The 27,509-nt window shown below is 40.4% G+C and overlaps 1 protein-coding gene across 6 annotated transcripts in view; it reads right to left on the bottom strand.

The window, feature by feature from the left end:
* The window catches only part of LOC149455085 (citron Rho-interacting kinase-like), a 207,354-nt gene that overhangs the window by 51,142 nt on the left and 128,703 nt on the right, over positions 1 to 27,509 (bottom strand). For 5 of the 6 annotated variants that reach the window (XM_089686650.1, XM_089686652.1, XM_089686653.1 and 2 more), the window contains 6 exons: positions 20,028 to 20,175; positions 19,809 to 19,913; positions 15,706 to 15,846; positions 4,567 to 4,674; positions 3,419 to 3,581; positions 641 to 805 (listed from right to left, as the gene is read on the bottom strand). In XM_089686650.1, coding sequence (XP_089542776.1) covers positions 641 to 805; positions 3,419 to 3,581; positions 4,567 to 4,674; positions 15,706 to 15,846; positions 19,809 to 19,913; positions 20,028 to 20,175 — 830 coding nt within the window. The remainder of the gene's footprint in view (positions 1 to 640; positions 806 to 3,418; positions 3,582 to 4,566; positions 4,675 to 15,705; positions 15,847 to 19,808; positions 19,914 to 20,027; positions 20,176 to 27,509) is intronic. The other variant, XM_089686651.1, reaches the window with a different exon arrangement.

The following is a 27,509-nucleotide window of genomic DNA, read 5'->3' as shown; positions in this document are numbered from 1 at the left end:
GAAAAACAAGTGCTAGCAATAAATTGGTTAGTCATTGAGGTCTATCTAGTCATTGGTTTGGTGGCTGCATTCATTTTCATTTTCCACCTGGCAATGCTGCAAATAACACACTTTCTGTCCCTGGGTGGCTACATCACTTCACTGTATCTGTTGGAGCCATGGTTGTCACTCTAGGCTGCTCTCCTGCCATGGACTCTAAACATGTCTGTATATCTTCATCTCCATTACATGGGGGTAGGGCAACTGGTAGTTTACAGAAGATAGCTAGAAAGGAAGATATTCTTCTGTGCAGCTTTAAGGCTGGGTTCACAACTGAGCGATGCAGCAGCGCACGTGCCCTAACTTGGGTTACCGTGCGTTGCAGTAGGGCAGTCCATTAATTTAAAGTAGCTACCTACCCCATCCAAATCACACTGAAGAAGAGCGTGACTTTTTTTTTCTTTTTAATTGCACCATACCAAATTGCATGGTACTTTAGCAAGATGCGCTGGGTGCCATTAACATTATTAGCACCGCAATGCACCTGCAAAAAAGATATGCATTTGTTGTGCGTTGCAGAAATGTGAACAATTTTGCATGCATTCCTGCCATAAAGGGGGAATAGAACATTCTGCAATTTAGCCGTAGACACATTTCTCACCTTCAGGGGCTGAAGATTCTTTCCTTCTGCTGGATGGAGGAGCTAGCAAACTGACTGCATTTGGTTGATGCTCTGGAGATCTAACTAGAGCGGACATAATAATTTGCTGTCTTGCTGTACCAGGCGTAGATGGAACAGGGTGCTCAACCACCTTGAGATGTGCCGCTGTAGAAAACAGAAACTTTTCAGAAGATCACATACAGACTAAGTGTTCACAGACTGAGGTACATACACCTATGCTGCCACTTCAAACCTCAGATTGTAGCTCTGATATCGATTCAAAATTATTATTATCACAGAAAAAGGCACTTGGTTAAGCAGAACTAGCATGTGTCCTTTCAAGGTGTTGTCTCCTCTTCCTTAAACTAACTATAGCTCAATTGTTTTTTCTTTAGCTTTGGATATAGTGTGGAAGGATTGGATCTCATATCAGGTTTTACAGCCTTCAGTGGCTTCATTGGAGAGATTTCTTCACTCCCTGCCTGGTAAAAAGCTGTCCCTAGGAGAGGAAACAAGGGTAAATCTCTCTAACAGCAACAGATAGAATTAATCAGGGGAATGCTAAAATCTTACTCTGCTTCATTATTTTCTCTTTGTTGCAGTGTTTTTCCCACAGCAAGAGTAAATCTCTCTAACAGAGCCCAGGATAGCAGTAAAACATGACTGGGTTCTTGCCTTTACCCATTCTATATAAATTAAAACATATTTTTTAAGAAAAAAATTACAAAGCCATTTGACGGTAAAATCTTTTTCCTGAAATTCTTCAACAATTGAGCTTTAGGAGACCGAGACACTGGCAAACCAGAAACAGTTAGACCTGCCCCCATATAACCCTGCCTCAGTTTTGTAAACAAGGAGTAAATAAGGCCAAAAAAAACAGAGGGGCAGGGGACCTGTGCCTCTCAATGGACTTCCAGAAAAAGATTTTAAGAACTTTCAGAGGGCTGGGTGAACATGATGTTATAAACTGTGTAGTCCAGCCCAATGTGTTTCGTCACTGTTTGTCACTTTTTACATTGTCAGGGGATACAAAGTCAGAGGGTACTTTCATATCAATTAAGATAGGGTTATACTGCCACCTTCAGTTGTTTGGACACCAGACAAAATAAGACCTCCAAGTCTTGTGGTAAATCTTTTATGAAATCCTCGCCTTCAGCAGGTTAGGAAGGACTGAATCAGTGACACCCGTCTCTCAGGGCCTTGTTTTCAATAACCATGTCATTAAAGCCAGCAACTCCTAAGAATGATGGGAGATCAGACCTTGCCACAGGAGTTTGGGTTGATACGGAAAGCTCTATGGTTTGTCCACCGACAAGTTTACGATGCTGGATTACCACATTCACCTGGGCCAGGCTGTGGCAATTAGAATCACAAGAATGCCTTCCACCCAAATCCTGCAAAGCAAACAAAGTAGATGCAATAATGGATAAAAGGCATAAATTAGAGGGAACTGATGTCACCACAGCATCCACTGTATATGCTCGGGGGTCCCTGGTCCTGAATATGAATCTGTCCAGCTTTGCACTGAACCTGGAAGCCAGAAGATCCACATCTGGGGCTCCCCACTTTCTGCAGATTTCCTCGAAAACCTCTGAGCAAAACTCCTGTTGCTTCTGCCTGACTAGCTTTACTCACTATGTGATTCTTCAAAGGCTGAATCATACCAAAGACTATTCCATGGTTCTGTATAGCGCTCTGCGGCTAAATACCACAATACACAAAGATGTGGAAAGTGCAATAATGCAGAGCCTAGTGCCTCAAGGTCACATTTCAGGCTTGCCCCACAGTCCTCTAATCCAGTGGGGTCTGGGTACGGCTTCAAAAGCAGCGTAAGTGAAGCATTGATTGAAAAGAAAACATATATTCAGTGTACTGAGTTTTTTGAATGAAGAAAAATAAAAAGCTAGTCAAATATAGGTTGATTTTTTTTTATCAGAATAGCTGAGGAAAAAATGTCCAACCTCCTAGGACACAGCAGAAAACTGAAGCATATGGTGGCTGGAGGTGGAGTTATATAAGGGCTGACTTAACGGATTTTGTTTGATACAGTCTCAACTTCCTGAATATGGCAGTATATCCCGACCGGTTTAGGAATTTCTACAATTCCTGTGTTCCTCAATAAACTATTTTGTTCTAGATAAACCTTAAACGTAATCCCACTACTAGGATCTTTGTCATAAAACAGTAACTAAAACGACAGCATAGTACTTGCGCTCACAGCAACGCCATAATAAAAATACAACGTGTATCTAAAATGATGATATTGGAAGCATTGGGCTTTACAGCAGTAAGACTGTGTGCCTTAGGTTTAGTTAAGCCCTTAAATGTGATCAGAGGAATAATGTCTTTCAGAACGATGGGGAGAGAAGGAAAAAATTGTGGCGAAGTAGAATATGTTATAACTGATAAAATGGGCAGTTTCTCCCTGAAATGTTTTACTTCTCTTAAGATACATACGGTTCCTTTTAAAAAGTGACTTTTCCCTTGAATCACAGAGATGTGCTTGTTAGTTGTGTTGCATGGACATTTGTTGCTGCTAAGGTACTCCATACTGTCTGTGAGCACATAACAGAATACACTTCTTGCAGTGCGAACTCCATTTTGCCTACTTAATGCCAAGCAGTCATTGCTAAACCGCCACAGACCTCAAATAAGTCAGGCTTGGAGTTCGGGTCAAAACTGAGTTTTTGCAGTATGTGTGGAGTTCTGACAATCAGCTAATGAACTTGGCCAACAAATAGAACTCTGACCAAAAGATAACTGATAAACAAAAGGTACCTTCTTCCCTGGCTGATCGTAGTTCTATTCTTGTTTTTTGGAGAGCTTCCTCAAGTTCTGCAGTCCGTGCCTTCTCTTTTTCCAGAGCTACTTTTAGTTCATTGTACTGCAATGGAATCTGCGAAGTTTGAATAGGGTCATCTCTGCGTCTACCAAACAAACCCTGCAATGCAAATGAGATAAACAAATTGTAACTGGTAATTGCTAAAATGCTACTGATTTTTTTGATAGATGCTATTCACCTCTTCATATAGCAGCTCGCAAAAGAAACACCTATGCAAAAAAAGTAATTTTAGTTGTAAAACCCAAAATTTCATATTCCTAAAATGTGCCTGCCGTACCAAGTACTTGTAAGAAAGAGTCCTGTTCTCTTCTTATTGCTTCCATTGTGTGAAATACCTGGTGGTACTGCCAGTCTCTCTGCTTTCCTATTAAAAATTGACCACACTATGCAGGACAGCACAGCGTGGTCAGTTTTCTAGTTGTGCTGTTAACTAATCTAATGATGAGGCTTGTGTTGACAGGCCCACTCCGCACAGCCATTCACTGAAAAAACCAGTATACTGGAAAAATTACTGGATTAAAAAATGCTAGTAATAGTATTTTATTAGCATTTTTACAGTATATGTAGAGAGGAAAAAAAGAGCTTGAAAAAAGCTGTTAGGAGCATTTAGTAGCGTTTTTTGGAGCATTTAGCGTTTTTTTTCTGGAAAAACACTCCCAAAAAAACAATTTTTTTTCTGCTCCTAAACACTGAAGCTTGAAAAATGCTACTAGTCTAAAATAGTGTGCATGGATAGGATAACAGTATTGAGCTTCTAGGAAGTTAAAAGCCACTAGTGTGCATGGGGCCTTATAATGTTTTTTATATGTATACACAAATGTTTTGCCTTTCATTTCTATTTTGTTTTCGAAGATGAGGGTCTCCATTTACTTTAAAATGAATAGGCTGTCTCCCTGCAGTAGGTTTTTCAGAGCCTAGTAGGAACTACTCAGAGTCAGGAGGCTGCAGGCAGTATTGCTGGAAGCAAGAATTCTCTTCAGTAAAATTAACATATCATATCAGGATTTTTCTCTGCAACAAGTATAAATAATTTTTGGAGAAATGGAAGGTATACTTTCTATACTATAACAAGAGAAATGTTTACCTTTTTCTTCTTAGATGGCTGATCCATTTTAGCTTGTAAGAAATCAATAAGCTTGGTCTGTTGAGAAATTGTTCCTTCCATCTTCACCTTTTCATGAGAATAAAGAACCTAACACAAGCAAGTACAAATGCTGGTTAAGATTTTTGAATGAATTGTGTGCACTATGATCGTCGAATAAGTATAGTGGTTTATTAGTTTTAAAGTACAGTGGATATAAAAAAGTCTACACACCCCTGTTAAAATCGCAGGTTTCTGTGATGTAAAACAATGAGACAAAGATAAATAATTTCAGAACTTTGTCCACCTTTAATGTGACCTATAAACTGTACAACTCAACTGAAAAACAAACTGAAATCTGTTGACGGATAAACATAAAAAAACTAAAATAATGTGGTTGCACTCCGTCTTATAACTGGGGATGTAGCCGTGTTCAGAATTAGTCACATTCAAAATCCTGTTAAATAGGAGTCAGTACACACCTGCCAACATTTAAAGTGCCTCTGATTAACCCCAAATAAAAGTTCAGCTGTTCTAGTAGGTCTTTCCTGACATTTTCTTAGTCGCACCCTACAGCAAAAGCCAAGGTCCGCACAGAGTTCCAAAGCATCAGAGGGATCTCATTGGTAAAAGGTATCAGTCAGGAGTAGGGTACAAAAGTGTTTCCAAGGAATTAGATATACCATGGAACACAGTGAAGACAGTCATCTTCAAGTGGAGAAAATATGACGCAACAAGTGACATTATCAAGAACTGGACGTCCCTCCAAAATTGATGAAAAGACAAGAAAAAAACTGGTCTTGGAAGGCTGCCAAGAGGCCTACAGCAACATTAAATGAGCTGTAGGAATATCTGGCGAATACTGGCTGTGTGGTACATGTGACAACAATCTTCCAGATTCTTCATATGTCTGGGCTATGGGGTAAAGTGGCAAGACGGAAGCCTTTTCTTACAAAGAAAAACATCCAAACTAGGCTATATTTTGCAAAAACACATTTGAAGTCTCCCAAAAGTATGTGGGAAAATGTGTTATGGTCTGATGAAAGCAAGGTTGAACTTTTTGGCTATAATTCCAAAAGATATGTTTGGCGCAAAAACAACACTGCACATCACCAAAAGAAAACCATACCCACAGTGAAGCATGGTGGTGGCAGCATCATGCTTTGGGGCTGTTTTTCTTCAGCTGGAACTGGGGCCTACGTTAAAGGTAGAGAGAATTATGAACAGTTCCAAATACCAGTCAATATTGGCACAAAAACTTCAGGCTTCTGCTAGAAAGCTGAACATGAAGAGGAACTTCATCTTTTTGCATGACAACGACCCAAACCATATATCCAAATCAACAAAGGAATGTCAAGTCAAGATGTTCCATGCTGATAGACTCATACCCAAAAAGACTGAGTGCTGTAATAAAATCAAAAGGTGCTTCAACAAAGTATTAGTTTAAGGGTGTGCACACTTATGCAACTTATATTATTTTATTTTTTTATTTTTACTCTACCTAAATTATTTCAGTTTGTTGATCAACTGAGTTGAACAGTTTATAGGTTACATTAAAGGTGGAAAAAGTTACAAAATTATTCATCTTTGTCTAATTTTTTTACATCACAGAAACCTGACATTTTAACGGGTGTGTAGACATTTTATATCCACTGTAGGTTTGATACATCATATGCATTGAAAAAAAGCTGAACTTCATTCTGCACTCCTGTGACCCATTTTCAGCCAACAGCGGGCTAACGTCCACTGTCAGCTGACATCACTCAGCTGGTCCAGGATGGGTAAAGATCCCGACTTTAAAGTCAGGATTCACCCAGGTATCTGGAACGGCACCTGGCTCAGCCTCTCAAGGATCCACTGAAAGCCCGAGCCAGCCGATCCCTTCTCTTTCCATCCACAGCCCAGCAGTCCAGTGAGCACTGGGGGGGGGGGGGAGGTGGGCAGAGCAAAAGAATGGTTCTCACGGAGCGCTGAGAACTGAGCAATCAACAGTCTTTGATTGCTCAGTTCTCAGTCTTCAAGCTGGCGGGGGACCGCTTGTAGTGGTTTTCATATCATGCCACATGTCATTTTGCGATGTACACTTGTACTATGCAACTTGACAAACTGCCCTATATTCTATAATGCACAATATATGATTGATCACTGCTTTTTCTTGCTCTAGTGGAACTCTCAACAAAATAAAGAATGTTTTAAAAAAAATCAGCTATGTCAGTCAGCCATGATACCTTCTCCTGAGAAATATTTAAAAGGTAAAAAAATATATATTTTTAAATTTTGAAATGCTGTGTGAATAGGAACGCATAACACAGATATTGTGGGGGTTTTAAATTTGACTGCAAAAAAGGGGTCAAAATCTTTACCAAGTAATTATAGACCTGTTAGTTCAACATCTATAGTTGGGATGAGTTCTTGCTAGAAAAAAATATTTTAAGCAACAGACAGCATGGATTCATGAAAGATAGAAGTTGTCAAACAAATCTGATTTCTTTTTATGAGGAGATGAGCAAAACCTTGGACAGAGGGGTGGAGGTGGACGTGGTATACTTGGATTTTGCAAAAGAGTTTGACACAGTTCCCCACACACGGCTTATGTTATACTCTGAATGGTCTAGGCGGGTTGCTAGTGGTGTACCCCAAGGTTCAGTGTTGGGACTCTTACTTTTTAAAATATTTATAAACGATATAGGGTCTGGGATTATAACTATAATATCAGTCTTTGCAGATGACACCAAGCTGTGCAGTGGAATAACGTCCTTACAGGATGTCTCCAACTTACAAGGCGACCTCAATGCACTGTTTAATTGGGCAACTATGTGGAAAATTAGGTTTAGGCTGGGTTCACACTGATGCATTGCAGAACATAGCGTTTCCTGTGCGAATTCCGCACCGCATAAGAATCGCACCCCGTTCATGCGAACCGCTGCGGGTATGTATGTTAACAACACCCCGAAATCGGTCCGCAAAACTCGGTGCGATGTGCAGAATGAGATCGCATAGGTGTGAATACCCATGCAATCCAATTCTAGTGCAGACCAAAAAAAGGGTTCTGCACCTTTTTAGTGCAGGTGCAGTGCGATCTGAGCCATACAAAATGGCTCCAATCGCACTGCACACAAATCACATGTGATTTGCACAGGAATGCGGTGCGGTTCCTGTGCAAATAACATGCGATATACCCCACTGCATATGTGTAAACCCAGGCTTAATGTTGATAAATGTAAGGTTATGCACTTGGGGGCTAAGAATATGCATGAATCATATGCATTTGGTTGGTCAACACTTCACTCCTCACTATTTATAGGGCACAGTGGCGCTATTATACTGTAGTGCACGTGGTCTGTAAATAGTGAGGAGTGAAGTGTTGATCAATCACATCTCCCTGACGAAGCCATGTAACTCGGTGGCGCAACACGTACGGGAGTGGCTCTGACGTCACCACACACTCGAGAACACAGCGGCGAGTATAGTCTGTGTGTTCAACACACAGAAAGGAGACTGTTTAAGGCTTTATATGTTTAATGACATTGAATATTAGGGAAAATGAAGAACAAGAAAGATTTATCCTTATCCAACACCATCAAGAGGGAGATATCCTTGTAATCAAGTCTGTGTAAGGGAAGTCCAACACCAAGTTAACCCCGGTGGACAAAAAGGAGAAGTACATCTGTTAATTCAGCATATCATTTAGAGGAGAATGATCACCCTGTCTTTAAAAACTATGGTTGCCTAACTGACAGTTAGGCTTCCTTTGAGGTGAGCGCATAATAATATCTTTATTTGAAGAGCACTTTATTTCAAGAAAAGCACTTTATTTTAAGAGAAGCACTTTCACTCAAGAGAAGCATCTTCATGTAATGGACTTTGGAAATATCACTATATGAACTGATTCTTATTATATTATATTTTATTCTATTTATTTCTTAGTTTAATCACAGCACAATCTAGTAAGGAATTTTTTTTGATATATACCAATTTAAGCACAAATAAGAGGAGCGCGGCACTATTGGAATATAATTATTTGTATATTGCACATTATAAGAGTGTGTGTATCAGCGCCAGCAAACCTCAGTAACACAATTAGTTATATAATTATTATACAGAACTATAGTGGCTCACAAGTACTTTATTATAAATTAGCAAATTGGATCATACTTTGCTGGGGGGTTTTTTTGCCTTCCTCTGGATCAACTGTGGGTGTAGGATAACTTTTTTTTTTTCTTTTATGGTTGAACTGGATGGACTTTTTGTCTTTTTTCAGCCAGACTAACTATGTACATACACATCCCTGATGTCCACCAATGCCAAAAAATCCCCTGGATGAGGGGTAGCAATCATGGACCGAACATATTCCAGAAGCTTCTGTGCGGGAAAGATGTTAAGGACCTTCAGAATTCAAATGGAGTACATGCCCCCATTCAACATGTGAACACAAAAGAGGCTGGGGTGAAAGCACTGGAATTTTTTCTTTAAAAGGTAATATTGCCTTGAGAGCAAAGCTGCTCTAGGACAATAAGAAAATCTCACTTTCTGTGGGGAAAACAGAAAAAAACACATTGGAGACCATGAAATGCAGAATAGGCATGGTTACAAACTCTAGCTGGCAACCTCTGGACATAATGTTTTGAACAAACTAATCTGGAACTTCCTGGCACCAAACAGACACAAAGGCTTACAAACTTTCCCTCTACTTGATGAAGGAGGGGCATGCATTCACTGGGTACGGTACTTGTTTCCAGTCTTGGAGGACTTGGGAGACTGTTGCCTATTATGGAACTGGGTTCTAGACTTTGCTTTGAGCTTGAGGACTGTAAAGGATGAAAGCAACTCTGCTTAGTCCCTGCTGAGGAAGACTTGGAGCCCTATTGTTGTGCCACAGAGTATGTCTCATCTGATCAGACACATGGCCTAACCGGTAATGCTTAAAAAGAGCATCTCCCAGCCCGACTACACAAAAGCATAGGACCTCTCAAAGGAGCTCCAGGTACAGATGAGCAGAGGAACCTGCCCTAAGTGTCCCCCAGAACTTTAGCCATATGCTTAGCCCAGAGCAAAAAATAATAGCAAACGTACTTTGTAGCAATAGAAGGCTGCATGGTTGCTCCCACCAGGGAAAAGGATGCCTTCAAAAGGACTTGTTTGGGTTGGTTATAACAGGATCCACTGTAGAGACCAACCAATTCATACGGAGGTCCTCCTCCATGGGGTAATGCCACACAAACCTTTTTGGAGGAATATAGATTTTCTGTGGATGTGCCTAGTCTTTGTACAAGACCTCCTGCATATAAGGATGAAGAGGAAAGGTTTAGGGGACTTGGAGCTTTCTAGGATCCCAACCCAGCAACCTCAGAAAAGGTTGACTTTGGTTGCTGCAACTTCAGGCTGCTGCGCACCACAACTGTGAAGATCCCAACAGCTGTTTTAGGGGTTGGAGAGATGCCTGGGGACTATGCCTCATCCTGTGGGGATTAAGCTGAATATGATGATGTCAGCTCTCCAGATTGTTCTTTCCCATTTTCCTCTGAAGTCTGTGAGGCAGAAGGAGAAAAAATCCCATGAAAAATCTGGTGGAGAGGGTGATTGGGGGCGTCTGTCACGCATGTATCTGCCAGGATATCAGACAACTGCTCTATAATAGTAGATATAACAGCATAAAAATCCTCCCTAGAAACAATTAAAGTGGAGGATTCAGGGAGAAAAAATGGTGCTGCGCTGCTTGGCGTGCCTAATTAAACAATAACACATAAATGCTGATAAATAAGTGAATAATCACAAATCGAGATAAATAAAGTAATTCACATACAACCTGTGAAAAAAAAGTGCACAATAATAGCTAAAGGAGTGAATCCACAGAGGTATAACAAATAAAAGTGGCATGATCACAACAAGAAACCAAGTGTCAGTGAATGCATACAAAAACCACTATTAGAATGAAAGGGAAGTGACAAAAAAAAAAAAGACTAGAAACGTGGCAAAAATGGTGACTAGGGACCATCAAATAAAGTGGTAAATATAAATAAAATCAAGTAGCCATTTAAAGTGACATAGATTGTGACACCACAAATAAACTGGACCAATAGGTGAATACAAAATAGGTGTATAAAAAGATGAATGGCGATTCAGGCGAGGATTATGCGCTTTATCTGGGCCAATAAGCACCCCAGAGTCTCCAGAAATACGCTCTTTGCTCATAGACTCCCCATAGTTCTGGTGGTCATGCACGAGACTGTTGCGTTTTTGGTCTTGTGTGTTTGGCCTCCTTTTCACTTTGTTACATCTCTCCATACGCCGGGATGCTCGGTATGCCTTGCTTCATTACCCCATACAGGGCCTCTTGGCTCATCAGCAGAAGTTGGCTTCCTATTTGTTTTTATCGGCCACTAGAACAATTGCTCAGGCCTGGAAGAGTCTGTTTGTCCTTCTTCAGGGGGTGCGGGATCGTATGACCACTATGATGCTCAACGAACAAATGTTGAATATATGCAACGACTCCCAACGTAAATTTCTGAAAATATGGGAGCCGTGGTTGCAATATGCCTTTCCCACGCTCCCTCCGGCTAGTCTGGGAATGTAATGGCGTTCGGTATTGGCGCTCTTGGACCCCTGCTCTTTGTTTTGTTTTTTGTTCCTTTCTCTCTATCTCTGTTTGTTTTTGGTGTGACAGTGGACAGCTGCCTTTAGTTGTTATAGTCAGAGTTACATTAATGTTATTGTAACTTATGTGCCATTGATAGCCCCTGGTGGGCGCACTTTTTGCCTTGTTGGCGTTAGAGCACTGTTTTCTCCATTTTGCTTTTTTGTATTGGTGCAGTTGATAGCCCCTGCGTGGGTGTGTTTTGTTGCCTCTGTTTTAGACTGTTTAAAATTAATAAAAACCATTGAAATATAAAAAAGATGAATGGCAAAAAAATTGACACAAATTAAGTCCCAAAAAGTCCACAAAAAAAAAAGAAGCAAATAAATGCAGTCCCAAAGAACAAATAGTGTGTGAATCTTCCGCACAAAAGAACGTGTAAAATTCAGTGACCAAAGGGGGAATCCTTCACCGCCTAGCATGCACGATAACCTTCAAACTGCGACCCTCAAGGAGTCACAAAGCGTAAATGCAAGTAGATAATCCTCAACCAGATGGATCTCAGTGATGAAACACATGAAAACTCCTCTCAATGGCATTCACAGCAATCAGTGCTAACAATATCCTTTTAGGTTGTGTATACCTTTACCTCTCCTCCACCTCCAAAATTCCTCATAAAAAGGGGATCAAAAGAGAGCTCCCATAGTGTAGTATATCAAGCTTTTATTAATGTATAAGTAAACCATAAAACTACTCACAATATGTACACGGGTCTGCAGACCCAGAAAGCAATCACTGTTTTTTAAAACAGCACAGGTTGGGAGTACCATGATGACGGCTGCCATCCGTACCGTAATAACGTCACCACGCTTCCGTCCTACGCGTTACATCACTTGTCATGTGACTTCATCAGGGCTCAAGTGGAGAATTGTGACCTTTAAGGAGAAAATCCTGAAGTATTCAGGGATTAGGGCCTGAGCACCAGGAAGAGAACCAGTGCCAAGGCTCAGAGAAGGAACCTATATACCTCCTTCTCCAAACAATAGCAACTTAAACTGCTGGTAGACCTTCAACACCCTCTTGTGTTTAAGGTCATCTACCATTGCTTGCAATGTGACTCTTCCTTACAATGTTACTTAAGACCTTGAACTGTGGAGAGAGAAGCATTGTGTGTCCAACACCTGGAGGCTTTTGGAGCCCAGTAGCACAGAATACCTGTGCTGTTATACTGCCTGTTTGCAGGCAGAGGGAGCCTGTAGGTGTTTGTGCTGATTGGTGTACACATGGAAAGGCATCCAAGATGGCTTGTACATTTGCAGAACAGCTTGATGGGTGGGCATGTGCAGGCGCACTGGGGGACAGGGAGAAGAACAGCACACTAGGACCAGTAACCAAGGACACTTACTGGTCTGGTGTCTTCAGATTCAGAGCTAGAGCACAGTACCCTGCTCGATCTTCACCTCAGACATATCCACATAGTGCTCATTAGGATCTGGAGACAACTGCCTGGACCTGTAGAGCACCCTACCAGCTACTCTTGAAATGAAAACCGCCTGCAAGTTTGAATGCCATCTACAGGGTCCAGTGTCAATCAGCAACGTATAGGCTATCCCAACTCTTCACCTCCAGTTTGAATTTTTCTCTGCTGCCAAAACAAATTTATAATATAATGTAACAGAAAAAGAACATACACACTGTGGAGCTCTGTACCCATGGTGCGAATCAAAAAAAGGGGACACTAGTTCTGAATGTGCAGCGCTTCTAGTGATTTAGATTCCATGCTACACCAGTATACCTAGCATGACACTACCAAACCATAATTTCACCAAAAAAGGCATAGAGTATATTTATACCTCCCAATATTTGAACTTGACAAAAAAAAGGACAATTTTTAAATGAGGCACAATGTGATGCCAAAAATTGGTGCAGGCAGTAAAAAGTGTGACCATATGGGTTTTTAAAAAAAATAAATAAATATACCTGCAGCAGCTTCGGTAAGAATCATACCTGGTCATCAGGGTCTGGCATCCATTGCATGGGACCACTGCCTGGACCTCTAGAGCACCCTACCAGCTACTCTTGAAATGCAGACTGCCTGCCAAGTTGCATGCTATCTGCAGGGCCCAGTGTCAGTCAACAATTTACAGGCATGTCCCTGCTCTTCACCTACAGGTTTGGGGTACAGTCACTCATGGTCATAAAGTTCGATCGGTGACCAATCTGAATAATTGGTGCCAGAGACAGCCCTTGAAGTAAATTTAAAGACAAAACTTTTTTTTCATTTTGGAAAGAATAAGGGGGTGCTATAACCCCTGAAAGTGTTATTTTTTTGCCATCTGTGTCCCATTGGGCAGATTTACCTTAATTTACTGCCTACCCCTAGCCAAAATAGGAAATGAGAGAAAATCCCTCTAAAGTGAGGGAATCTCTTGTAACCAGGCCTAGTATCCCCATTGGAAAATATCCCCACTATTCCCGTTTGGGGACAACTCAAAATTTGGAATTTACTTTTACTTTTGTTGGTAATGGTAAACCGGAGAAATAGAGAGGGTGAATCTACCTTCCCAGGGCACAGACAGCAATAAAAACCTGACAGGTGTTTTAATCCCTCTACACTTTATTCAAAACTTAAAAAAAAAAAAAGATTTACCTTTAGTTATAATTTAAGAATCAAAAGCCAGACACTAATTGAGAAACTTACAAGAAGCTAATGAACAGATCCAGCAAAAGGGAAAACATAAAAAATGATCTCCAAAAGGTACTGAAGGCATGCTCTGAGTGGTAGGATTTTGTAGGCCTTCATCACAGCTTTGTGTTTTTTCATTATGGCCTGGAGGTGGAACATAACCAGTTAGTCTAAGAATTACCCTACCTGTGATGTACGATAAAGAAAAAAAAAAAAAAAGATTTACAGCTGGCTGCAACAAGGCTGTGAGCAAGCCTACCTGGGGCATGCTTAAGCTGACCAACCCAAAATGACAAAACAAGAGCAGACCAACCAACAACAGTGTTGGACTGTTGTCTGCAGTAGTCGCAAAACTGCTGACTCAAGCAAAGGCAAGCATCAGAAACGCACAAAGATTTTCCAAAATTTTTCCAAAAGACTTGGCATGATCAGATGTTATTTTGTTCCTATTCCTCCAGGTACAGTTCATTAGCACAATGGCTATGACAAGGAGAAAATTCAAAGAGGCTGCCAGAGTAAAGCTGGCCATACACTAGTAGAATTTTGTGCAAATTTTTCTGTGTTATTAAAATTTGTTCAATTTTCTAATTGTTTTTGGTGTCAAATCAACACTCGTATTTGACCGCAATGACAAGAAAAATTCCAAGAAGGATGGAACATTTTCATCCAAACAAATAATTTCTAAGTGTGTATGTGGTTTTCATTTGAGAAAGTCCATTCACTCCAAAAGCGAACGTTAAAAGCAAACAAACATTTGAAGTACTATAGAGCTACATTCATCATGTCATTGAACTCCCCTCCCTGCCCCCTCCCTTCCACCTAAGAGCCTCTGTAAAGACTTACTTTTCATTGTCCATACACCCAATATCCTTAAAGTAGACTATAGGCAATAATTATTTTCCATTTTGGATAGAGTAAGAGGGTAAAACCGCTGTCAGTTTTTTATTTTTTACTATCTGTGTCCCTTTGGGGAGATTTCCCTTCATTTTCTGTCTCACAGCCAAAACAGGAAGTGAGAGGAAATCCCTGCAAATTAAAGGAATTCTGTGTGGCCTCCCAGGTCACCAGAATTTGTGTCCCCATTGAAAGATTTCCCCTCTTTTACTGTTGTGGGGAAAACCCAAAATTTTAGATTTTATTTTCACTTATAAAAGGTAAACAGAACAAATAATAGGGTGAATTTCCCTAAAAGCAGCACAGCAATAAAAACCTAACCAGTGTTCTAATCCATCTCCACTCTACCCAAAACGAAAAAAATAAATGCCTTTAGTTAAACTTTAAGTTGGGTATACACTGTTTTTTTTTTTTGGTTTTTTTTTTAAAGTTGACAGAAAAAAAATCAGATCCCTGCATCACCATCGGATGTTGATGCAGGAATCTCTCTTGTTGCGTCCTTGTACTCTGACAACTGGGACTGCCCCCATGTCAGAATACACAGATCACTGATGCAGCCATTGGCTGCAAGTATTGATCGAATTCTGGTTTTCCAGCATGACTATTTGACAGAAGCCAGTCGCTAGACCAACTTCTGTTGAACACACAAGAGGTATACCCAGCTTAACGTTTGTCACTTTCTGACATCATTAGACAATTGTGATGTATGTTTCCTAATGGCGGCAGATTCAGGACGTATGTTCCATTCCAATTTATTGTAAACTTGATACCATGCTTTAAAAGAAAACAAAAAAACTGTAAAACCTAATATAATGAAAATTAGGCACCAGGCCAGTGCTTATTGCAAGTATGAATTATTTATTTATGAATTTGTGACTTTTTCTGTTGTTTTGCCACCCTTGAACCAATGTAAGAAGTGAATGTACCTTCGACAAAGAAACCTAGTTTTGCAGAGATGGCCTATTTTAGTGTAGATCAGAAATCTTACCTGCATATTTTCAAGTTGATATTCTAAGTCACTCCTCTCTGTTTTCAGCAAGTCTGCACGATCCAGGGCTTCCTGAAGTCCTTGAGTCAAACGGAAGATGTGATTCTTCTGAAGATCCATTTGCTGTTGTAACTTGGCTTGCTGCTCTCCACAAAACAGGACATTTATTAGATGGAAAATTACTTCTGTATTTATTCTACAGAACCATTTAATTTTATCTCTGCCTCCAAACAATATAACGTAACACAAAAAGCACATACACACATTATGGAGATGGTACCCATGGTGTAAGTAAAAAAAAACAGACACTAGGGCTGCATGTGCACTAGTGCTAGTGACTTAGCTTCCATGTTACACCGGTACACCTACCAGTACATTACCAAACAATAATGTCAACCAAAAATGGCATTTGTTCATACCTCCCAACTTTTGAAACTGACAAAAGAAAGGACAATATTTTGGTGTGAAAAACTGGTTTGGCCACCAAAAAGTTGGCTTTGGGTCTTATGGGTGTGGCTTAAAGACATACCTGCAGCAGCTTTGATAACAATCGTACCTGGCACTGGAAGATTTATCATCATAAGGACAGAAGCACATGCAAGAAGTGTATTTAATAAAATTGTTTATGTATTTGCTTAGCTAGCTACAACTTCTAGCAGAGTCAATTCATACAGTAACAACCTAAAAGCTCTTCCAAAGAATACAGTGAAATACTAATTACACCGCAAACAGGGTTGTCAAAATATTTTAAAAATATCACTTAACACCAACCTTTCTGCTGAGTACTGCAACACCTGTTGAGCCTACTCACTGTATAGATATACAGCACACATATACCACATTCCTTTTACCCACAAAATATGCATTAATGTCTGGGCCACATGCGAGAGTCTAACAGACACAAACAAACTTCAGCGCACTCATTTTTAAAAAAAATTAAACTGTTCAATTACTTATGCTTTTCTGCACACAGCCTGACTTAAAGCGATTGTAAACCTCAGACACCAAATATGAACAAAGCACATCTCAATATAGTGTGTTGTTGCCTCAATCCAGAACACCAAGTGCCGGTTCACATATATGCGGATTGGATGCGGTTTGAACCACATTTAATCTGCATGACATGTGAAATACCATTGCTTCCTATGGTGCCTGCTCACACGTCTGGAGCACTGGCAGTGCGAATTCAGTGTGGATTGAAAGAGTCCTGTCCGATTTCTCAGCAGTGCAGTCCAGGTGCGTATTACAGGCTATTGACTTCTATGGGAACTGTTTCTAAACTGCATATGTGTGAAGAGGATAATCCTGAGAGCTAATCCTGTCCTGAACCTGATGTAAACCTGCCATGAACCAGTGAACAACTACTGTATCAATTATGTGAAACCTGAGCTTCAATCTACACCACACGTGTGAATTAGCTCTAAGTGTCATTTCTGTTCACTGCCTCATTCCTCTGTTATCTGCATGAAACACCTGACTCTTTTTCCTGACACCAAGAGAAAAATGGTGGCAGGGGAGGGACCTTCAGCAGATTGGCAGCCTCAGCTCTGTTCCTGTGAGCTGTGTGAAGAGGGTGTGTCTCTTACCTCCAGTCAGCTCTCAGAGCTCTCCTTACCAATGTAATGTCAGCTTTGTGACACTGGTTTTCAGAGCTGAGAGATCCTGTGTAAATTATGCACTTTGAATGGATGTAGGAGAAAGACAACTGTAGATATACAGGTACGACTTATGTAGGAGGATTTGTTTCATTTCTGTGTATCACCTGAGGCCAGTCACTTCACTGGGTATATATGAGAGTTTACAACCACTTTAAAAAACGTCAGGAGCATATAATGTACTTCGAGTACAGTGGTCAGGAGTATGTCATATAAAGCCCAGTGTACAAAGTGTAGTGATTAGGACAATTGCAATAATATCATACAAGATCAAGGAGTGCTTAATGCACAGGGTGCAAAGGTCTTGAGTGCATATTGCACAGAGTACAAGGGGTCAGGAGTGGGTATCGCAGAAAATGCAGCGGTCAGGAGAGCGCATCGCAGAAAATGCAGCGGTCAGGAGAGAGCATCGCAGAAAGTGCAGAGGTCAGGAGAGAGCATCGCAGAAAGTGCAGAGGTCAGGAGAGAGCATCGCAGAAAGTGCAGAGGTCAGGAGAGAGCATCGCAGAAAGTGCAGAGGTCAGGAGAGAGCATCGTAGAAAGTGCAGAGGTCAGGAGAGCGCATCGTAGAAAGTTCAGGGGTCAGCATGACGTATTTCAGGGAGTGCAGGGGTCAGCATGACGTATCATGGGGAGTGCAGGGGTCAGCATTGTGTATCGCAGGGAGTGCAGGGGTCAGCATTGCGTATCGCAGGGAGTGCAGGGGTCAGCATTGCGTATCGCAGGGAGTGCAGGGGTCAGCATTGCGTATCGCAGGGAGTGCAGGGGTCAGCATTGCGTATCGCAGGGAGTGCAGGGGTCAGCATTGCGTATCGCAGGGAGTGCAGGGGTCAGCATTGCGTATCGCAGGGAGTACAGAGGTCAGCATTGCGTATCGCAGGGAGTGCAGGGGTCAGAATTGCGTATCACAGGGAGTGCAGGGGTCAGAATTGCGTATCGCAGGGAGTGCAGGGGTTAGAATTGCGTATCGCAGGGAGTGCAGGGGTCAGCATTGCGTATCGCAGGGAGTGCAGGGGTCAGCATTGCGTATCACAGGGAGTCAGCAGTGTACACACACACACACACACACACACACACACACACACACACACACTGAAGGAGTCAGGGGTGCGTGATGCACAAAGTTCAGGGTCAGTGGGGCATAATGCACAGATGACAGGGTTGAGAAGTACATAACACACAAGTCAGTTTACAGTTTACAAACAAAAACCTTACCAATACAGATCTCCCCCACAGCCCCAGTTTCCCACTGTACAGCCAACCCTACAGTACAGACTACTATCTGAGCCCCACCAGAACATATACCCTCTCTCCCAAATAGAATAGACCCCCATCCAGTACAGAAATCCTCACTCCCCTCCAGTTCAGACCTCCCTTCCACCCAGTGCAGATCCTCCTAACTCCCTACCAGTGAGCTCCCCCACATCTCCACTAGTACAGACTCCCCACTCACCGGTAAAGACACACTCCCTCCCCACCAGTTCAGACTACCCTTTCTGCAGTAGAACCCCCCTTCCCAACCAGTACATACATGCCTCTACTGTAAACATCTCCCCTCTCCAGTACAGACCCCCTTTCTTTGCTACTAGTACAGAAAATGCTCCCCTTAGACTCACCAGATGCAATGGAGAGATGCAGTGAAAGCAGGAAGTCAGCTGTGCGATGTGGTTGCAGCTGAGGAGGAGCTCCCTCAGCTTTACATATGAATGATCCTGTGAAACTTGTTTATGTACAAATACTGTTGTCCACTCATTCATATGAAAACCAGGGGCAAAGGCTTTGCTGGACATGGCCCCTGTACACAGGACAGCGGGAGTAGGGTGATAATCAAGGACTGTTAGGAGGCATGTATATTTTCTTGTTTTTCCAGTTCAAAGCAGGATTGCACCATCTAAAGACTTCACCAATGTTAAAAAAAAAAAAAAAAAAAAAAAAAAAACTAAGGGCCTATTTACACAAATGTTCAGTCTGAATCCATTTGTCAGTTTTTCAGACAAATTCAGACTGAACCACAATGTATGTCTATGTGTGGGTGGGTGTAAACAGCCGTAACTTCATTTACATTCTCTTACACCTGAGACCATTTATGTCTGCAGAAAAATAAGATGTCTACGGAAAATATTTGCTCCTTTTGTGCAGACATAAATGGATGTCATCCGTTTACATCAGTTTAGGCAAGAAACATTTTTTGTTGAACCTTTTATCCACCTATGGTTATTTTCTTCAACAACTGAACAAAATGGATATATACTGACATCAACTGAACTGACCTTAAGATGGATATAAAAACTAATGTAAAAAAGATTCAGTTTTCATGCACTTTAAGTTTGTTTTGGTGACAGAAGAGATAATGCTCTTAGTGCCTCCCACTCCAGTGAAAGGCATTGTAAGTACAGTCTCCTTTATTGTTTACTAATTGTTTCTCCTTACAGAAGAGACGTAATATACCTCTTCCAGAAGCCTCTGCTTAAGTTCACGCTCAGTCTCCAATTTCTGTTGTAAGCTTCGTGCATTCATTTCCAGCATTGTATGCTTCTTCTCCAAATCATTCAACTGCGCAAGTCAAAAATGAAACGAATAAAAAAAAAACAAATTAAAAAACAAAACACGTGTGCTAGCCCAAAGAGCTTATATTCCCCATTAAATGCATACACCAAACTGACTGACCTTATCAGACAAACTTTCTGTCTTGAGTTTCTGATCTTTCAATGCTTGCTGAAGTGCTAAAATTTCTGCTTTGTGTTCCTTGACTGCCAGCTCCACCATCTGGCGAGACTCAGTACTACGTTGATCAGCTCGTACTCTAGATGAAAAACTATGATATATTACCCATATCATAGGATTCTGCATATGAACAATAAAATTCAGTAATAGCTTAATACATTCATCTCTTGATCACAATAAATGTCATCACGCACAGTTCATGTTCACCTTTCACACCAGAGCTTTCAACCTAGAGCCCTTACGAGAGGACAACTCAGGTACAGTTTCCTTTCCCAGGATAAAAATATGAGCATTGCAATGGCTAATTTGTATTTATTGGTGCACGCTAAGTAGCTTTCATTTTATCCCCCTTTAATTACTTGATGTATCACTGGCTTGAACATCCATATGTATAACAGGTATCACTGTAAGTCACGAAGGACCAATGTTGAGAGCTCTGTATCCTGCACCTTTAAATGCACAACATAAAAGTTAACTCAATTTTTATCCTGGCAATTTTTTCTTTAATTAAAGCCCCCTTCCCACATAGTTAAAGTGACCCTGTCACCACAGGGTAACCGGTAAAAGGAGTTCATGTATACAGTTCTTTTCATCAGCTTATGCAGACACTTTACTGTTTCCTGGACACTGGAGATATTTTACACATCCAGGTGTGTGAATACCTGCTCCTCGTGCCCCTTGTCAGACACATGTAAACTGGACCCTACCATCACAATGTGGGTTTATCAGGTCCACTGTGATAGTAGCAAATGGGAAAAAGTAAAAATAAAAAAAATAAGAAAGTCTAACCCCACCAACACCACACACGCAGGCAGGCCACAGTCAACTGTAGGTCATAACAGAATGGCACAATCATAAAACAAAATATGGCAACAAGTAAACAAATTAAATGACCCCTGTTCAAAAGTCTGCATCCCCTTAGTTTTTAATACTGTGTATTGATCTTTAGCATCAATGGGAGTGTGCAGTTTTTTGTAATAGTTGTCTATGAGGCCCTGAATTCTTGCAGGTGGTATAGTCATAGGTCATGCAAAATCTTTGGTCGTCTTGCATGAACTGCACGATTGAGAACCCCAGAGTGGCTTCATGATATTAGGGTCAGGAGACTGTGATGGTCACTCCAGAACCTTCACCTTTTTCTACTGTAACCTATGGAGGGTCAACTTGGCCTTGTGCTTAGGGTCATTGTCATGCTGGAAAGTCCAAGAGTGTCCCAAGAGCAGTTTTCGTGCAGAAAAATGCAAATTGTCTGCCAGTATTTTTTGATAACATGCCGCATTCAGCAATTTTTACAAGACTCCCTGTGCCTTTATAGCTCACACACCCCCAAAACATCAGTGAGCTTCCACCATGCTTCACAGTGGGGATGGTATTCTTGCTGCTATAGGCCTTGTTGAGCCCTCTCCAAACCTAGCGCTTATGGTTCTGTCCATAAAGCTCTATTTTGCTCTCGTCACTCCAGATTACAGTGTGCCAGAAGCTGTGAGGCATATCAAGGTGTTGTTGGGCATATTTTTACCGGGCTTTTTGGTGGCACAGTTAAGGCTTATTTCTGGCAACTCAACCATGCAGCTCATTTTTGTTCAAGTATCATCTTATTGTCCTCCTTGAAACAACCACATCGTCTTTTCTAAAGCAGCCTGTATTTCTCCTGAGGTTACCTGTAGGTTTTTCTTTGTATCCCGAACAACTCTTTTGGCAGCTGTGGCTGCAGTCTTTCTTGGTCTACCTGATCTTGGCAGCAAGAGATCCCCAAATTTTCCACTTCCTATTGATTGAACAGTACTGACTGGCATATTAAAGGCTTTGGATATCTTTTTATATCCTTTTCCGTCTTTATAAAGTTACATTACCTTGTTCGGCAGGTCTTTTGACAGTTCTTTTTTGCTCCCATGACTCATTATCTAACCTGTTCAATACATCCTTTTAGGAGCTAACAAACTCATTGACTGCAATTTCAAAAGCCACAGATGTGGAAAATCAACATTTAATTGCCATTTTAACCTGTGTGTGTCACCTTTTGTGCCTGTACCAAGGACAAACATTTCATGGTATGTAAACTTTTCATCAGGGCCATTTGGGTGAAAAGGAGACAGACAACTATGTGATAATAAATGGCTTCATGCTATCACTAACCTATAAATAAAAGACAGTTATTGGCATGGTCAGTCATATTTTCAATAACAATGCCAAAATTTAACGATTTCTGTTAAAGTATGCAAACTTTTGAGCACAACTCTACATAAATATCTATAACACATAATTAAAATTGAGCTGTAATAGCGTTTAATGAGCTCCCTATACAATTATTGGTATCTTCATTGTATATATACATGGCATCTTCAAATAAATATATATATATATATATATATATATATATATATATATATATGGCTCTGCTCTATTCCCTACCAAATACCTTTTATCACAAATCTTCAAAATTATTATCGAAGAGCAGCTGCCACCAATATGTGTAATCTCATGACAAAAACCATAAAAGTAAAAAAAAAAATAGTGAAAGCCTCCAATATCCAAATTATACACAAAAACATATAGGGCACATAGCAAAAACATGTGTGTTTATATATAATATAGTGCATATAGCAAAACATGTGCATTAACATATAATATAATGCATTTAGCAAAAACATGTGCAATTACATATAGTATATTCAAATAAACGTGCACAAATTGTAAATCTCACTTGAATTAAAAGAAAATATTTCATATATATAAAGTAACCAACTGTTTCCTAAATAATATGTGATCATTCCACAGAACAATCCACTAAAGTGTATAGTTACTGTACGTGCTCAGCAAATAGAGCCTTTGAGAAAGTCCAGTATGGACACAATGTGTCAGGTGGGCGGAGCAGTTGAACGTCATCATGCAGTGCAGGGTCAAGGCACCATCTTGAATTTCCTATATATAACATGGCTTTCTATGAATAGGATGCTAGCTTTTAAATAACTTTGTAAGTGCAATTTTACAAACTACTTTTGGGTTTTATACTATGGAACTTTTTTTTTTACCCCTTTGAGTATCCTGGGATGAAGATTTTTCCAGTGGAAAAGTAGCTAACAGCAGCTCTGAGAGAAGTACCTAGAGAGCAAATAGGTTGCAATCAAGCACCATCTGAACTCCTGTTTTTAATAGTGGGGTCCAAGCGGAAAGGTGAGGGTATATTCATTAGAGCACTGTGGTGGTATTGAGGAACATGCTGTTTTTAGCCTAGACATATTTATTATTTTTAAATCAACACAGTCCTATCTTTATTATTTTTAAGCTGCTTTCAATGGCCCTTCAGTATATTAAAGCCATCTCACACCAGTCGATGAATACACAGCTACTGAACTGGAGAATGCCTCATATTTAGAAATCTAAAATATACACACTTGTTTACCAATACAGTGCTGACATATGTATGAAAACTTACAAATATTTTATTTACCTGTACTACGCATAAATGGGAGAAAACATTTTAGTGAAAATACTAGTAAATAGTAATACAAAATCATATGTATTAAACAAACTAAACTGCATTTTTCTCTGTTTGTTATAAAAATACAGTATATTCAGAGTAGTTTTAAAACGTTTACCAAATGATGGCCTAGTAAGTGCAAAAAAATTATTTTGCTATGCAAAGAGGATAAAACGTCAATGTTGAGTAAACAGTGGTTTAACAAAATTTCAAAACTTGGTCTGATCATAAAAGTTTTCATTACCCCGAACACAAAAGGGTTGACGGCAGAAACTCCACTTGAGGCTAAAAAAAAATTGTTACCCAATAAATGTATTAAGAGCATAAGCATGGGATGCGACAAAACAAATTAAGGATTTTCTCCTTTACTAAATTTAACTCCATTTGGGATAATCCCCTTTTTCCTGAAATTTGTAAACTACAGGGATTCCAGTGATGAGAAAAAACAGGAATATCTATGACAGTGGTACTTTAAAATCTTCTGCACAATTAGTGGCAGAGCTTGAGATTAAACCTAAGTGGTTTTTATCAATATCTCCAATTTAGGAACTCTATTCAAGCTCAGACTAACTTGGAATTGGTTTATTTTTCCTCCATGCCTCTCATTAACACTATAGTTAATGCATCATCAACTAAGGGATCAATTTTGGACACCTACAGTACTATGGATTATTAGATCAATTCCTCTTGAGGTTTCCTTTGCTATGTAGGTCTTGATGGGAGACAGATATAGGCTCTATTCCTAATTCTAGCAGGGTAGATATTCTACAATACCTTCAGAGTAACATTGGCCTGAAAAATGACCCTTGATGTGCTAGATGTGAACGCAGAACTAGGTCCCCTGTTCATCTTCTATGGCGTTGTCTCAAATTGAGAAGATACTGAGCTGAGGTGACAGGGACTCTTAACAGGCTTTTTGAGGTTAACCCTCTTATCTATTTACTTGGCCATGTGGATTTATCTTTAACTGATCAGAAACTAAGACTCACTGTTTTGAGAGCATTATTTATAGCCCGTAGACAAATTGTACTCAAGTGGACTTCCTCTTAGCCCCCTTCTCTATCTGAATGGATAGCAGAGCCTAGGAAATATATTCTCGTTGAAAAACATACCTACTATCTCACGAACTCTATGTGGAATTTTGAACCAATATGGTCAAAGTGGTCAGGGTGTATGTATCCTAATTTTTTATAAAGATCATTTGTTAATTACTCTATTATGATAACTGCAATCCTTCCCCCCTGCAGGGGTTTCCTTCCTCCTTTTCTTTGCTTTGGTTTTCAACAGTGTGTCTGTTGTGTTGTTGGATTGCTTGTTCCACCCTGCGAGGCGAGTAGTTATTTTGTTTTTGCATTTTTGTCTGTAAAATGGAAATTTGTTTTTCCATTCCACTGATACAAGGCACAACTCCTCCCACTGACACAAATAGCAGGGCAATAATTTCTGCACTGACAACAATGATGGGGCACTATTTCTTCACTGATACCAATGATGGGGCACTATTCCACCCACTGACACCAGTGATGGGGCTCTATTCCTTCCAATGATGGGGTGCTATTTGCTCCACTGATACCAATGATGGAGAAATATTCCTTCACTGATACCAATGATGTGGCACTATTCCTTCCAATGATGGGGCACTATTTGCTCCACTGATACCAATGATGGGGAACTATTCCTTCACTGATACCAATGATGGGGCACTATTCCTTCACTGATACCAATTATGGGGCACTATTCCTCCGCCTAATACTAAAGAACACAGTTTACTTCCTCTAATGCCAGGACATTTTCTACTCCCACTGGCCACAGTCTGGCCCCCCTAAATCTGAACAACAGTAAACCGGCCCTTTGTTTAGAAATTTTGGAGACCCTTGGCATAGAAGATCAGCAAGTTGTAAGGCAGTCCAGCCTAAAAGATATTGTCTAAATACAAGGGCAATCTGTATTCTTACTTTAAAGTGGTTCTAAACCCAGATGTTTCCCACACCTTGAAGCACACCATCACCAATTAATTTTTAATGTAAATACTTCAAAAATAAGTAGCCAAATAAAGCTTTCATTTTGGGTCAAGTGACTTTTTTTTCCTCCTTCCCCTCTGCATGGTCTGGGGTGGGGCTAAGCTGCAGCAAGGCAAGTGGCCTGGTCACCTCAACACCTGCCTGTGGGACAGATTGGAGGCTTGAGTGACAGCTCCACTTTGTTCAGCATCATCAGCCTGATAAGGCCGAAGTGACATCACCAGATCAAGTGATCCGCTTTGTTGCCCCATGTTTCCCTTCTGCTAAGGGCACACAGACATTTAAAGTGTTATTAGAAAGGTTTTACAGATATTTTAATATTAGTCATCTGCTTGGGTTTTTCTTTCTTATCTGTGAAGTAATCCAGCATTAACACTTCCACTTTGCTTTTGTTTAGTTTTGTCTAATAAAAACCGATTACTGCTGTTCTCTGTGCTTGACAAGGTGACTTGTCTTGCATCAACCTCCTGTAGTTTTCTGCAGGCATCCTACAGTGGGTGGACCTGCTGGATGCCTCCTGGACCTCTACTCTATGCAAAAGCATGTGCACCACACCGATGATGTCGCCGTTACTTCTAGGTAATATCATGGTTTGCAAAGATATTTTGTGTCCACAAAGGAAGAAATATATATTTTTCTGCTAGGAGTTCAGATTTAAATCTAGATAGGAAGCACATATTTTATCAGAAAAAATATTTTAGAAGCTTTAATAACCTTTTTTATCTGCTTGCATAGTTTTATGTTAACATTTGAATACAGACTTGCTTTACCTGTAGAAAGTTAAACATAGGATTTTTTTTTTTTTGCATTCACCACAAAATTCTTTCCTTGTTGTCCACTGTGGGACATAGCAAGTCTTAAAGTGACACTATGTGCTGGGTGTCCAGTGCAACCCTGTGCCTCTACGGAGGGGTGGGCTCCCTCCAGACATACCTGCTCTCAATCTATCCATTATTATATATGCACTCCTACTATGGAGTCTGTCAAAAACCATAGATTTAAGACTGTAGATAAAACTGAGGAGCCGTGAACTGGCTCTGCAGCTTTGCATGTATTTGCAAATGTGTGCAAAGTAAACCCCTGTTTTTAACGTGAACTGTTACACAAGACAAATCAGTTTGTTGCAGGATGGCTGGTAAGTTGAGCTGATAATTGTCCTTTGTTGTTTAAAAATGACACTAAACTCAAATTTTTTCTTTAATATAAGATAAATGCGACATGTCTATAACATGGATGTATCTTCTATCTCTCTTTTCCTTTGATCCATCTCTGAAATGCAAGCTTTGCTGTTCTCATCTGCCCCCCTTGTGTATGTGAACGTAAACCATCTTTTCGGCTGTTCCCCATGATGGACTACCATTTACCTGCAGACACATTCAGATCTATGGGAATTGTAGTATACATAGACCAGAGCATATGACCAGAAATAACAGCACCACTCACTCTATATTAGTAGCCCTAAGAGGTGCATCAGTGGAAGATAGGGAGCATGCACAATACAAAAAAGAAGCCTGAAAACAAGAGACTTTTTAAACGTATACTTGATAGTTTAGAATGATTAAAAAAAAAAAAAAGCCATAAAGTATCACTTTAATTATTACTTGGATTATACTAAAGGCTACAGGAGAAATGGATATTTTCAAAAGGAAGATAAAAGTAAATCAGTCCAGAATAACCCCTCCTCCTCCTACTACTAGCATGGCACAGTTTTGTACACAGAGGGGTGTCCCTCAACATACTCCAAGAAAAGGATTTTACAGCAAGTTAAAAAATCCCATTTTCTTTCTCGTCCACTTACTGAAGCCTTTACCTTCAGGATGCCGGAAAGCAGACCAACTGAGGGGGTTACACAGCTAAAAGAAAACACAGCTAATAAATGTGAAAAGCCCCAAGAAAGCAACAAAGAACTTGGGACTGCCTGCA

This window comes from Staurois parvus, unplaced genomic scaffold, assembly GCF_062004578.1.
Source record: "Staurois parvus isolate SC_StPar_1 unplaced genomic scaffold, SC_StPar_1.0 ptg000404l, whole genome shotgun sequence".
NCBI classification, from domain to species: domain Eukaryota; kingdom Metazoa; phylum Chordata; class Amphibia; order Anura; family Ranidae; genus Staurois; species Staurois parvus.
This window is presented reverse-complemented; position numbering and strand designations above follow the sequence as displayed.